The sequence below is a fragment of the Falco peregrinus genome, chromosome 2, assembly GCF_023634155.1.
Source record: "Falco peregrinus isolate bFalPer1 chromosome 2, bFalPer1.pri, whole genome shotgun sequence".
In the NCBI taxonomy this organism is placed as follows: domain Eukaryota; kingdom Metazoa; phylum Chordata; class Aves; order Falconiformes; family Falconidae; genus Falco; species Falco peregrinus.
In genome coordinates, this window is record NC_073722.1 from 116,672,594 (window position 1) to 116,687,489 (window position 14,896).

The window sequence follows — 14,896 nt, forward strand, 5'->3', positions numbered from 1 at the left end:
ATCCTGGGAGCAGGGTGCCTGTCTCCTGGGTCTCTTTTCTCCATCCCAGTGATGAGATGTGCTTAATGCACCTTGGGTGTGTTCTGCAAGGCGCTGAGCCAAAGTTTGGGCACCGCTGTAACGCTGGTGTCTGTCCCTAACACTGTGGCTCGGCTCCTCTAGCAGCATGACTGCTCATTTGATTCTCTTGCTCCTGAAAATGTCTCAGAGCATTTTAATTTTTTTTCCTTAAGCTGACTTCTGACAGTTGCTGATGAATACTTCTCCAGTGAGAAAATGCAATAAAGTAAGGGAAGTACAGGATGTTCTGCATCCCTGTCTTCTCGTTGAGACTGCTCTCAGCTCAGTGTGACTCTGCTGATGAGAGTAGGAGTCGTTGACCAAGAGGTGTGTGGTCCTTTCAGGCAGGAACGCTGAGCACTTGGTGGTTGTGCCTGTGTTTCCTTGGAGTAGCTGTCCAGAGACTGTTCCTCTGCTTCGCGTGGCCCTTCCATGCTGAGGTTTCAGAGGACAGTGTTTGACCCTGTTTGCCTCAGCTCAATGTGCTTACTACCCTGTTTCTCTTGTATTTATCGAGTTTATTTTAGTTATCTCCCCGCTTGTACTTCCTTTTCTCAGTAAGTGCGAGAGAAGTTGGTATCTTAATTTTCACTGGAACAGAGTTCCCTTCTTGGCATTTGTGCAGTCGGTCTATTAATAAAATATGTGTATGTGAGTTCTGAATTTGGGAAACGAGAGATCAATGTCTTGTGCGGGTTTCTGCATTTAGTAACCAAAGCCCTTCTTAGCAAGCGGCTCTGGCTCTTGAGTTGGCTGTTTACAAGCTGTTGTTCGTTACAAGCGGAGTGCGGACATGCCTGTGCCCGCTCTGGAGGAGCGTGGGGGGCTGGCAACCTGCTGCGCTCGTATGGCACCGAGCGTGGTACCAGCATCGGGCAGCCTGTGATGCCTTCGGACCAGGCAGCTTCTCCGGGGCTGCCGAGCCCTGCACGCTCTGGAAGAGCCGTTGAGGTGAATTCTTTTCTGAGCCCTCTCCGTGTGCGCAGGAAAGGGAGTCTGCGTGTGCCGAGCGGGCGGTAACCTGGAAGCGGGGCCAGCGGATCATGGCGCGCTGCATTCCTCCAGCAACTCCCATGGGCGCTCTGCAAGATGATGGATATTTCAGCATCTTTGTTCTTTGTTTTCCTTCTAACACTGGCAGAGTTTAAATCACTGGAAGAGAGGGCTTGACACTTCTCCAGTTACACAAACAAGTGGTGCTGCATTAGCCAAAGCTGAGCAGCATGTTTTTGGGAGAGGTGAGCGGAGACCTCAAATGCCATTCTTTGGGAAAGGTCTTTCTCGAAGTCATGGCTGTGACATGGGCGTTAAGCTTGTAGGTATTGCAAGAACTGGGACGTTACTGCAGAGCCTGGGATGCTTTCCAGTAACAGCCTAATGAGGAGCTTATCGTCATATAGTGTTTGGGCCTAGATCCTGAGTAAAATATACTGTGTGTTGTCAGACGCTTAACTAAAAGAAAATAGAAGATGTTGGCTTACCTTTTAACTTCTGCTGGTTTGTTCTCTTAAAATAATAATTCTCACGGAAATATTAATTTGTTCCAGCTTCCACGCAGCAATCCCCTGCCCCCCAAACCTCAGTGGGGAAAAATACGACTGCGTAGGTGCAGCTTCACCAAAGCAGGAGATATCAAGTTGCACATTAATTTCTGATTCTCAGCAGTAGCATGTGGGTTTAGAGAAATCCAAGCTGTGGTATCAAAGGTGCTCTCTCCTGTACACCTAGGGCTGCTCTGCGTGTGGCTGCTGTTGATTAGTTGTGGTCTGGTGGTTGGAACTGGGGACTTTCATCCTTGGCTTGCCCGTGGACTGGCTGTATGTCTTTGGGCAAGGCGCTCTGGCCTTCTCTTTGTTTGTTGACACCCCCCCAAAAGGTATTTCTCCTGTTATTTCTCCTGCTTGTGAACCTTCACTGGTGTTCTCTGAATGTTAGTTTGCTGAAGGTCTGTGGGATTCTCTGCTATGCCATGAGATGCCTCTTGCCTGATTCCTCATGTTTTCTTCAACATGGTTCAGATCATGGTGTGGTGGTTGTGAAGCCCCTAAAATGTGATGAGGAGGATGAAGCCCTGAGTTTCTTTGGTTCAGTGAGCTGCAGCGATTGGCTGTGTCCTGAGCTTGTCCCAAATTGGCCAAATATTTGCTGGTTTGGTGGCGAGAGAATCGGTATGACAGAGCAGCTGACAAGTGTGTCTGGGGCTACCGTGGCAGCTGGGGTCGCTGCACCTGGATACAGCTGTGTGAAAAAATTTCTCTTGGCTTCCAGGTTCTTGTTCCAGAAGAATGAATTTGAGGAGAGATGGGCCCACAGAAGTGAGGGCTGTGAAGGTCAATGGGATAGCACAGAGAGGGGCTCTGATGTTACGGGTGTGCAGTCTGGCCAGATGGGGATGGACAGGAGATGTGGTTTGCTTTCTGTTCGTGTTTTGGCAGTAAAATATCGGGGAGGGAAAAAACTATGGAAACTGAAGAAGAATATTGGTTCAAGAAAAAATGGTAATAAATTGACCATAAATAGTACAGACAAGAAAATTACATGTTTGGTTGGTTTTTTTTTCAAACAGAGAGAAAATTCCTGAGTAGCTTCCAGGAGAAGAAATAGGCAAAAAATTATCTGTTTTTAAGGTGGAGTTCAGTTTACTAAAGTTTGTGACATGATAGGAGGGGAACTGACCTGGATCTGTGAGTCTTTCTAGATTTTTTTATCTGAGGATGAGCTGCTACTTCAGAGTAATAAAACCAGTTAAACCATGCTTAAAACTTGTTTTTTAAACATAAAATACAACAACAATGAAAAACCAGCTGTATTTTGAGTCTGTAGAGTAGCAAAACCAAGGATCAATTATTTTAATCCATTCATTTGAACAAAACCCCTATATATTTTTAAAAGGCCACTGCATTGTGTAACCCATCATGATGCATCTAGGGAAAAAACCTGCAGTCCAGGCAGCCTTGGAGAAATGTGTACAGTCTCATTACAAGCACTGGGGGGAGTGAAGGAGATTACCATTAATAATTTTTAACGTACATGAGCATGTATTATGCTGTTAATTTTTTCCTGCTGCTGAATTAATGTCAATGTTGAAAGTATAAACAATTCCCTGAATAAAATTTTGTTTGGTTTGCCTTGTCCCACAGATTAACAAATCTGATTACTGCATTTAAATTTAATACCCCAAAAATTCCCTAAATGAATGATTCACTGTGAGGCCGTGAGCAGATGTAATTATCTATGAAAACTAATGAATCATGTCGTTAAGATATTTTTCCTTGCAGCTGTCTCCAATTAATACGTCCATCAATTCTGAGAGTAACAGTGTTGTAAACCCAGTGTATAGGTACTGCCGTATTGCTGTTCTCCCATCAGTCTCTTCAACGGTCACAGAGTAATGCGGACTTCTCCGTCGCTTTTTTGGTTATGTTTTTGGAAAATGAAAAGCAATGAGAATGTGTTTTGAAAATACTCAGGTGATGGTGTGGTGTTCGCTTTGACTGCATCCCTTTCACGTTTCCCTAAACAGGGAAGCCTTTACAGAAATCAAGTTTTGATGAGGATTTAAAGCTTTTCCATGCTAATTTTGTCTGTCGGTATTCTTAGCTGGGATCAGGGTGTTCATGTGGGAGGCTTTTGCTGAGCAGCTATTTTCCCATGTAAATCCAGGTTCTGGTTTGCTCACGGTGGTACTTTGGTACCTACAAGAGCGGATGAAGGAGTTTTTTCACTCTGCAGTTAAGTGGCAGAAGATGTCGAGTCTTTAGCAAATAGCTCAAATAGCCAATAAACAGTTAAGTAAGTATTAAAGGAGACTTCCAAAAACCTGGAGAGGAGGGACTTCTTGCTCAGATCTTACTGTTTGGGTACCCAAGTGGCCCTGCATCAGCTGGTCCTCCTTGCCTCTCTAAGTCAGTCTGCTCTATATGTCTCTTCCCTATTTTCATGTTAATCTTGTCTGTCAATAACTTAAGTTTTCCCAGGTTGGGGTAACATAACAAAAAGGTTTGTAGGTGTTGGTAACGTCAGTAACTTGGTCTCTGGTTTTCTTGGATGCTGTGGGTGGGCTGTACAACAATCCAAAGGGTGTGCAGCCCTGGGGCAGTGTTGCCGTTGGTGCTGGAAATGGCTTTGAATTTGGCTGCGTAGTTGGTGGGGAGCTGAGAGCTGCTGAAAACTGTGTGAAAATAAACTCGGTGGGTAGTTTACCATGTTGCAGAATAACAAGCTTAGAGCACAAGTACCTGGAAGGAGGGATGTGGTTCAGATTTCTAGGCTGTGGGTTCCTGTGGAAAAAGACCACGACAGACTGCAAGGCATCTTTTCCTGTGATCCCTGATCAGTGTCGAGAGATGCCTGTGGGATGTGAAGAGTTGTGTAAAGGTGTCTGGGTTGAAGACCTGTGCAGGAGGAGAGGAGGTGTGCATGTCGCACTCTCCTGACCTGCGGAGAGGGAACGGCAGCCTTTGTGTGAGCTCTTGCTAGCGGACCATATCCCATCGAGGATATTTGTTGTCACAGGGAGTCTGACTCAATTGAAGTGGTTACCCCTGCTAGAGAAGAACTCGCTGGTTCCTTGTACAAATTGATCTCCTGCTGGGAATTGAGTCGTTCCACCTCAGGCTCACAATAACATTGGCTCTTTTCCGCATTGTTTGACAGTGAGGGACATACTGATATGATCTCCTGCAAGGAGAGGCTTGGTTAAACTGAGGATTAAGAGGGAAACCGAGCAGATTGCAGGGTATTAACAACTTGTTCACATTCTTGGGGCAAGGGAAAGAGGGAAAAAAAAAAAAAAAAAGTCAGGCTGCTATGATTTCAGGAGAATGTTTGCTTTTGTGATCCCGAAGCCTGCTCAGTGCTGCTGGAGAGACACAGTCCGCAGCAAAGCACTGGGCTGCGGGGATGGCATTTAAGGTATGAGGCATCTCTCAGGCTGTCGATTTCTGAACACCTGTAATTGCAATTAGCAGCAATAAAACAAAAAGTCACCAGGCTGGATGGAAAGGGAGGGGGGGAAAGTGAGTGTGAATCTGATAAGAGCGGAGAGGTGCACGTGTGCGGTGTGTCCTCTCCCTTAATACAAGGATCACTATAAAAATACCATGAGTTAATTTTCAGTCTGTCTTGATGATCAAAGGCAGACAATATGGGATTTTCCTGTGGACTTCATGGGACTTTCTATAAAAGGACTGTGTAACATTTGTTTATGAAAGTGAAAACCTACAGAATTACAAAGAGAAGTTTACAAAGGAGCAGCAATTTTTGCTTTTCCCAGTGAGAGTGTGATCGAAGATACACGTACAGTGTGGCCTCAAAAATAACTTTAGTCACTGTGTACAGAAAGTAAGATGGTTTGTTCTACCACCTGTACTGCACTAAGTTCTCTTAGCTATTTTAGTAGCTAATTAATCTTGATTTACTTGGTTTTAAGAGGGTTTTTTTTTTCCGCTTTTGGCACATATGTGCAACCTATTATATCATAAATCCCACACATTTCAGCAAATGTCATCCTGATTGTTCCCTACAGCACAGCATACTACTAGTAAAACATTCAAGGTCAGGAACTTGGATTCTTTAACCACTGTATTCGAGGAAGCCAATTTATTGTTCTGTCGCAGCAGAAAAGGGTAATTTCTTTTTGGACCTATATCATATTGGCAGCCAATCTAGAGAGGTCAAAATTGCCTTTTAATGCTGTAGGTTTTGCGGTTGCATTAATCTGTCTTAATAAATTAACTGTTGCACCCCACTGATGCCAGCACAGAGCATTTCTGAGTATTTAATGTTTTTATGTTCCTGGAGAAGTGTGAATTATTTTTGTGCACTCAATGTTTGACCTGTGTCTTGTATCGTAAAATCAATACAAGTATTCCTTGTACTTACTTTTTACTTTTGTCTGGTAAAGGGTTTAAAGCAGTTTGCCTGGGGCTGGAGGAAGTGACCTTCATATCAAATACTCCTGACTTGGCAAACTGGGGTTTGGGGTAGCTTTCTTGTGGCTATTTGTGCTGTGAAAGCTGAATAAAAATTTGCAACTTAAAGTCTTAAAAAGTGAATTAGGTATGTGTTGACTCAAAAGAGCCATTAGTGTGTCCTCAGTGTGGGATGCGTCTTGTTTTTCATTGCTGCTTAATGTATAGCCATTACACAGCGTCTGACCTTTTCCCTGGGTTGTTGGGCCTGTGAATGAGATGTCAGAATGATAATGTGAATGAAACATCTTGCATAAGAGAGTAACTTTCCTGCTCTTTTTCCAAAGGGGAAAAAAATTAAAAACCAAAACCAAACAAGGAGGGAAACTCCTTTCTTAATTTGCCATCTCTCTAATGCTTTTATTACCTGCTTCCTCTTGCTTTATTCTTAATATTTTGATTTTTTTCTAGTGGGCTTGTGTTGTGCCTGGGCAGAGTGCCTGCATGGTCCTTCTCTGTGCCACTGCCTGTGGCTGGCTGTCCCTTGGCAGGGAGATGCTGTCACCTCCGGCAGCTTCTGAGCAGCATCATGGAAGAGTTGGCTGGTTTTGTAAGGTGCCTTTAGCCTTACGTTTAGCTAAACGTTCCCTATAGTGGTTGTACCCTTGCTAGGTAAAACAGAACTTACTTAAAACGTTTTGTTAAGATTATTAGGTGGCTAAACTGTTGTAGATATTCCAGTTCTCAAATCTCTCCTAAATTATGAGCTTGGAAGCTTTTTGTTTCCTTTTTCAGAAAACTTGGGAGTGTTTTTTCTTCCTCGTAGTCTGGATCAGGTTTTCTGAGTACTTACTGCTGATAGATGGGCTTAGCTTTATAATCAAGCATTGCTATTTTCAGCCCTCCTGAGAAGCGCTGCGTCCTGGGCTGTACGGAGGGCTGGGCTCTGCAATCTAATGCCTTGTTGCAGAGGCTGTTTTACAGCGTATCCCTTTCATAAACAGAGTAGGCTTGTGGTTATGTTGACAGCTTGACGCTGCCATGGCAGTGATTTGTTAAAACTTCCTAAAACACTCCTGTGAGCAGAGCAGACAAAAGGGAGGCATGGGCAGGACCTCCCGTAACTAATTGGGGATTTGAGAGGAGGCTCAGTTGATAGAGGGGCCAAACTTGGTAATTGCAGATGCTAGGATTGGCATTGAGATCACAGTGCTTGCATAATAGAGATGCCTGTGTAATGTAAATCTTCTGTTGCAAAATACTTGATTATTTGATATACTTTTTGTATTATAGCAAACTATAGTGCAAGACAGAGGAATCTTAACAGAAGGAGGTGAGGATACTGGGATTCTATGGTATGATGGGAGGAGCCTTAAAAAATACGGGAGCTTTAGCAGTAGATCCTAAAGAAAAAAGAAACCTCTGAAGCACTTGAAGGTAGAGCAGTATTTGGTGCTGGTGCTGTGCAAGAGGGTTCAAGGGATGGCTCTGCCCAGCCTGGGGAGCTGCAGAGCTCCATGCAGACCCACGGAGCACCTCTGGCACACCGCCCTGTTTTGCAGAGATGGACTTCTCTTTGTGCAGTTTCAAGGACTCCGGTGATGATAATAGCTGGGGAAGAACCTAATGATATGATCCCTTGTGAAGTTAGTATTGCTGCAAATACAAGATTAATGGAACTTAAATGGTACAAGCAAGCATAGACAGAGCACTGGCTCTCTGTGGGGTGCTGGCAGGTGGTCTGCAACTGCTCTGGGAAACATATTACATCATAGTTTTTATTAAAAGTGTGATAAGCATGCACAGTGTTCTGCAGGAATTTTGAAAGCTGACACAGATGGATCAGTCCTTTTGTACGTGACACGGTATTACAGACCAGCATCAATGTCCTTGGCCTCAGTGAGACTAGGAGTCAGAAGGTAATCAAGGCAACAAAACCCATTTCATCTGGACTGGATCTATGCTGGGGTCAGAGGATAAAGTGCCATCAACTCCTTTCCTGGTCTGGACAAGTGCTAGGTTTGATTAGTGTCCTAAATTCATGGGGCCTGACTCCCACTAGGGATGGGAGATCTGAGCCAAAGCGATATATAGAAGGTAGAGATGAATTGAAGGAGAAAGCGTACCAAGTATACCAAAATAACAAATTTTTCAAAAATAAAAAAAAAAGCTTGTGAAGAGAGGAAAACTGATTTGTCAGATTGGAGTGATGGGCTTAGTTTCACTCAGATGGACCCCGGAGTTTTGGCTCTGAAACTGGCTGGGGCTGTGTCCTTGCAGGGCTGAGTTGAGTTTTGGTGCATCTGGAGGCAGCAGGAGAGGAACTGACATGGGGGCAAAGCTGCAGCTGGTGGGAGAGCGCAGTGCGGCCAAAGCACAGCATGCTCTGCTTGTGCTCTCTTGAGTTTCTTGTGCTCTCGAGGTCTTTTAAACTGTTCTCCTATTTTTTTTAGCATTCCTAGACACCAGCCTGGCAAAGCAAGGTGCCGTACGGATGCTTTTCAGAGCTCCCTCTTAGCTGTAACTCCCCTCTACCTTCTCTTGCATACCTGGTTGCTAGCGCTTTACGTTAGAAAACTGACAACTTTGAAAACTCCTGCTTGTTTTGCCTTGCAGACAGGCACCAGGGATGAGTCTTTGGAGGCAGGAGTCCTCATTGCCCCAGGGGCAGCTCTGCAGGGCTTGGTAGGGTGGCACAGACTGACTGCGCTGGCAGGCAATGTGGCTGTTTCCTGAACCAGCTGCAGCTCAGCACCTTGGTCTTCCTTGTCTGGGGGCCACTCGGTGGGTAACCACCCCCAATTGAAATCTGTTAATGCTGCTGTGACAGCCCAGGCCAGTCTCACAGTGAGGAGCTCTTGAGAAACTATATATCATTCTGCGGCTGGGGGTCTGGTCCCTGTGCTGTCCGAGCTGCGTGCTTTCCCTGGCATTCCTCTAATGCTGTGTGGGACACAGCGCTGAACCTCTTCAGTCAGCCCTGCAACTCTGAAGGAAAGCATCACTTTGATTTAGCACTATTAAGCTTGTGGGAGTCAGTGCTGTTGCCTGCTCCTCCCTAATTTGTTAAATCGAAATAAGTCACTTCACCTGGCTGCTGCTTAGCCATGCTGTGCTGGTGGCAGAAGGGAGAGTGAGCTGGGATGCTGGAAATCAATGCTTCTGGTCACGTAAGTCAGTCTTTTGCACCACAGGCACATGCAGACCAGACATCTCAAGTGAATCACTCAGTGTTGCTGTGATGCTGTTTTAACACACTTTTTTTTGTGCTTGAATGCATAAATGACAAAACGTACCAGGAAGAGAACCGTGCAGAACAAATCGCTGTGAATGCCAGCTCTTAAAAGTGGGGTGTTCCCCTGCCTTCCTTTTGTGTGCCCTGGTTTGGGTACATCCTGAGGGGACATTTCTTAAACCTTCTGGTCACTCTTGTTAACTTGCCTAGAGCTACAACTTTCTTTAACAGTTTGCACATGACAAATACTAATTTACGGAAACAGTTACTCAACTGTCCTAAAACTAAAAATGTAGCAATTGAATGTGAGGATCTTTCCTTAGCTTTTGATAAAGGTGCATTGTTAGTGGTCCCCAAATAATACTGTAGTCATACTGTAGCCAAGCCAATGCCATCCCTGCAGTACTCTTGCTAAAGCACCATGAGTGTAAATGAGAGATTTTGTGCTTATTTCTGTTTCTCAGTGGAGAAGAGTTGCTCAGAGACTGGAGGATTTGGGCTCAGGAATTGATCTATAAGGCGAGTTGCTGTAGGGGCAGCAATGCTGCCTGCCCTGCTGCTTTCTCTGGGCAATGCAAATTGTCCCAGAACTGGTGACCTGAAAATGAATTAGCTCCTGCTAGCATTATGCTGTGATTATTGCCAGGCCCTGGTGGTTTTTTTTTCTTCTGGATCAGTCCCGGTTTGGAGAAGCAGCAGTGGGCTTAGTGCTTCTTGTCATGTGTTCCACATGTCTTCCCTTGTTATCCCACCCCGGACTCCAGCCTGCCCTGTGTGTTCCTGGGATGCTCTGTCCCTTTGTGGACACAGCCAAAACAGAGACAGTGAGTGTGAAGGGCAGCTTTCCTTTGAAATGAAACACTGTCCACTGTGTGTTTTCTGCTGATGGCATCCAAAGTGAGAACATGAAAATCCCTCCTCTCCCAGTTTTCAATCAGGAAGTGAGGCAGAGACCAGCTAAGGAATAAATACTGCCTCAGATGAAACTTAATCTGTTTTTAAAGAACTCCCTGTCACTGAAAGTAGCTCTTTTTTTTTTTTTTTTTTTTTTTTAAACAGTCCTATCCTGAAAAGTTTCTCTTGGGGTATGTCTCGTCCTCACTTAAATATGTTGAGGGTTTTTTTTTTTATTCTGAGTTTCTGGAAGCTCCATGGTTTTCCCTGTTACACATTTTCAATTCAAAATGCTGTAGTGAGCCTTTCCTTTTCTGAATCTCCAGAGTAGTCCATGGGGAAAAATTTAAAAAATAACATGTAAGCTTTAAATAATTTACTATGAGAGTAATTGGGTTTATACAGCAGTTCATAAACCTTTAGCTGGTAAAAATCAAAGTACCTTAATCTGAAAAGCAGATGGGGGGGTTGTCAGGGTGAAGGCTTATAGAGTTTTCAAAGACAAATTGTTTAATTCCATCACTGGCTAGGAAAACAAATAGTTCTGCTGTTCGATTGAAAACAGAAACATCTTAGAAATGAGACTTTCTTAGCTTTCAAGCATTGTTAGTTCTACAACAAAGAAATCAAAAGAAACTTGGTGGAAAGATGTGATGGAGTTCTAGTTTATGAGAAATGAAAGGCGAAAGCTTCTAAACCACGTTTTACTATTCTTAGTGAATTTTCAAGTGCTTTTCCTCCCCTCCTTTCAGGGGCTGACACTCTGTACAAGGCATCTGTTTCGTGTGAATCAGCGATGCATATGATGTCTGTAGGTCATTTCCTTCTATCAAGAGAGGTGGCAAGACTAGCCATAGTCTCTGCCTAAATACTGGAGTGGTAAGTGGGAGACGCCGCTCTAAAATCCCACTTTTCAATACAGCGAAACTGTTTGCAGCAGATTGAAAGCTGGGAGCCATGCCTTGCCTGTGTAATGAAGGCTGCATTTGTACCCCCATATTAATGCTACTCACAGGCCAATCAGTAGTATCTAGCCAGCACATCCCCTCGCAAGTGATGGTCTTGCTTTAGTTGGGCTAATGGACTGATGAGATCACCTCTAATTTGTGTATCAAGCTGGTTTGTATCACATAGCTCAAAAAAAGAAGGGGGGGGGAACCCCCCACACAAAACAACAAAACCCTCTTTATTTTTTTTTTTCTTGCTGGACTTCAAAAGCTTGCATTATGAGCAGTGTGCTCTGCCCTGTGAAAGCAACGTTTTTTGCTTGGAGCCATTACCTCAGCCAATAAACATCAGAAAATGAGCGCTCCTTTGGTGTTTGGTTTTCATTTACTCCAGAATTATGACAGGCCGGTACGAGGAGCAGTATCAGCCTGTAGAGGAGGAGATGCCTGGGAGGAGAGGTTTGTGTGCTGAGCCAACGTGGTCGCCAATTCGGGGCTTTCATCTGCTCTTGGCATCCACAGGTGCACGCATCATTCTCCTTTGGCCAAGAGAACGAAGAAAACTTGAAGCAAGGAGGATGCTTAAGGCATATGTGATATTTTGCTAACTGTTTAAACACCTGCAGCCCTAAACCTTTAAGAATTAAGTTTCAAAGACCTCCAAGGGCATATATCTGTTATTGGGGGCTGGATGGAGTGAAAGTGCCCAAGCCTGTGTTAATGAGCTTGACACAGGGAGAAACTTGGTGCATCCAGTTTCGTCAGCAGGGCTTGGGGTGGATGCAGCTCCATGTGGGGGTGATGCTTGGGGGGGATGGGGTGCTCAGCGTATCAGTGACAGTGACCCTTTGGATGTGATGCTGACAGTGATTTGAGCTGGTACTGTGAATTGCATCTTGCCGTAGCGCTCTCCTGGGACCAGATGGGTTTGGTTTGGCTGTAGGAGCTTCTGTGGGATGAGTTTTAGGATTTTATGTGGCCTTGCATTGTCTTCCTCTTCTGCAAGGATGTTAAGCACTGAGGTTATATGTATTGTTCCTCCCAGCATCTTAAAACTTTCAGGTGCAGTAGGAGGTGAGGAACTTGCTGGAAGTGAGAACAACCAACTTTAAAAGGCATTTAAAGTATCTGAACCCCACATGACAGTGGCAATAGCATCTAAGAAACCAGATTAGACTCTCAGTAAGCATGCTGAGGACAAGAAAAGAAATAGGAGAAAATGCTGTGCTTCTGTGGTGTTATTCTCAAAGAAGACTTCTCTTGGAGGCTGTTGAAGTGCCCTGAGAAATGCAGCATGTTCTGTCTGGCCTGGGCTGTGCTCTTTTAGGTTTTCATGTTGCACGTTATAACTGCCAGCAAAGCATCTCAGCAAACAGTGTGTTTTCTGTCTGACTTCTCTTGTAAGTAGCATCTCCAGGGCATTCAGAGTTTGGAAAATAGGTGATAGTAGGAGAGGAAAGGGAGCTGGTGAGCCGAAATCTTGTTCAGCTGAGATCTCAAAATATGTTGTGTATTACCTGGGAGGAATGTGTTTCAGGCCGGCCGCATGTTCAGCTGCTGGTAGGAGAAGGATGTCAGGCTTTGACAGGTGGGTTTTCAGTGCTCTGTTTAAGCCTCCTTGAGAAGGAACTGATGCCTGGTGATCACAGCTTGAGGTAGAAAATCAAAATGTCTGAACCAATCTGGGCAGTCAAGTTTAAGGTCAGGGAATATGCAGCTTGCTAGGCCATCCCGTTTCTCTCTGCTGGCGTACTTGTTCTCCTCTCCTTCCTCTGCTCTGTTTTGCTCCATGTTTCTATTGCTGGTTCGTATCCATGTGCCATGGTAGGTGGTACCTGGTGGCTCACCTGTATAGCACAGTAAGTGTTAATCCTTGGCAATGACGGGTTTTTAAGCTGGGCACTGAATACCAGCACAGAGCTGGTGGTTACTGGTGTCAGTGTCCCAGCCTGCCTGCATCTCACTCACCTGACCTGGGGGGCTTCACTGAAGCTGCTCTGACTGCTGCAGTCATGCAGCGCTTTACAGCGGGTATAGGAACATAACCCCTGATGACGTTGGCACTCTTGTCAAATTCTTGTCTGTTATTTATTGTCCTTTGCCTGTTGTAACACTTTTTGCCCTGTTTCAAGCATTTACTTGAACTTTTGGATAGCTGCTTCTGGACTGTAGACTGGAGTGGACACTCTTCTAGTGCCTCAAACAGCTTTTTTTTCCATTTTTGAGACCCATGCCAGGAGTAAGCCTCAGCTGTCTGGTGCCATGAGTAGTGAATGGGGTATCGGTGCATGCTGGATGGCAGAGACATTGTGTTAACCAGTTTAATTATGCTGAGCACTTGATATTAAGTGATGAAGGAGAAACGTGTTACTCTAATGAAAATATCTGTTACAGAACATGGTGGTGTGTCTTATTTTCAGGGTGACAAAAAAACAGGTGAGCTGAAATAGTCGGCTGCAGCTGGAATAGCTATTAACAAACATGCCTGGCTGTCAGAGTCTGCTCTCTGAGCCGCGAAACCTGATAAGGCTTGATCCACAGCCCTAATAAAAGGAATTTCCATACACAATTACTTCAGCTAGGTTTTAATCTTATAATAGTGTCTTTTGTTGAAAGGTCTGCAGATAGAAGACACCGGGTAATCCTCCAGCACCTCCTGGAGAAGGGATGCACACAGTGTTGTTGTGGCAGGATCACCTCGGGGAAGGCAGGAGTCAGGTGCAGCATGTCTTGTCTCTTCCCCCTGACCTCTTGCTTCTGATGCCCTCGGGAGCAATTGGACATGGATACGTGCGTAGGTTTAGCCTGGAGCTTACTGAGTCAGTGCACAGGAGGTGGAGAGTATGAGATGGTAAACAGAGTGGGAAAAGTTGGCAGGTTGCATCCCAAAACACATCCCAAAAATAGTAGAGGAAGCCGTTCTGGTGTCCCAGGATGCTGGTAGCAGTAATGTGGGTAGATAACAATGTTTTTCCTTTGGCTATCAAGCTACGGGTGTCTTAGTGCTTGTCTTGGTTGAGAGCAAAACTTCTGTGTGTTCTTGTTCGTTTAGGAACCAGAAAGGAAGGGCTCAATGTGGTTCTAGTAACTGTATCTGTTAGCAAGCTGGCTGCGTTATGGTTACAGTCGTTACAGGATAAGGGTATTTTTTGGCAGATTCCATGTGGCAGCAGAATGTTGCCGTCACGCTGTTAATTCAGAACTAGTTTGAGCTGATCACGATGAGTGTTTGGCCAGGTTTTGGAAAAAGTCGGAGGACTTGGTTGTTCGGCAGTGGTGAAGGTGAATGAACTGGTACTCGGTGTGGCTTAGGTCAGCGGAGACGCAGTCGGGGAGTGAGGCTGAAAGAAGGAAATAATCTGAAGAGCCTGGCACACAAAGCTCTGCATTGTATGTTTGGTAGGAAGAGAGATTTAATAAAGTACTTTAGTATAAAGTATAAGAAGTAATTGAGTTAGACTGAAGAGTGTTTTGTGAAGTGAGTGCTGACAGAAGAGTTAACCAACCAGGCCGTTGTTGCTTAGATGTCTTCTGTGGATCAGCCAGTCCTTTCTTCCAGCCTACTCCAGAGCTGAGTTAAGCCTATAGTTGTTTTTTTTCCAAAACTGCTTTCCATCTAAAAGGGGTGGGGGGTGGAAATTAATAGCAAAAATGGAATTCTTTTTAGCAGCTAACTTACAAATCTAAAAATCTGAATAAATAAATGGTGCAATGATCAAAAAATGTTACATTAACACTTTTTTATTACATTAGCTGAGACACTTCAGTTACATGCCATTATCCTGGGGCTCTGGGGAGATTATGATTTTTCTATTTTTATCAGTTTTACTGTCCTACACCCTTTTGCC

General features: G+C 44.6%; 1 protein-coding gene across 3 annotated transcripts in view; it reads left to right on the forward strand.

Moving 5' to 3' along the window:
- STX8 (syntaxin 8) overlaps positions 1–14,896 on the forward strand; it is a 104,573-nt gene that overhangs the window by 34,013 nt on the left and 55,664 nt on the right. The window contains exon 7 of one of the 3 annotated variants that reach the window (XM_055797875.1): positions 10,854–10,984. The exons of the other annotated variants lie outside the window; for them this stretch is intronic. Within the exon in view, the coding sequence (XP_055653850.1) occupies positions 10,854–10,969 (116 nt within the window). The 3' untranslated portion in view covers positions 10,970–10,984. Of the gene's footprint in view, positions 1–10,853; positions 10,985–14,896 lie in introns of those variants that run through there. 3 annotated transcript variants of the gene reach the window in all.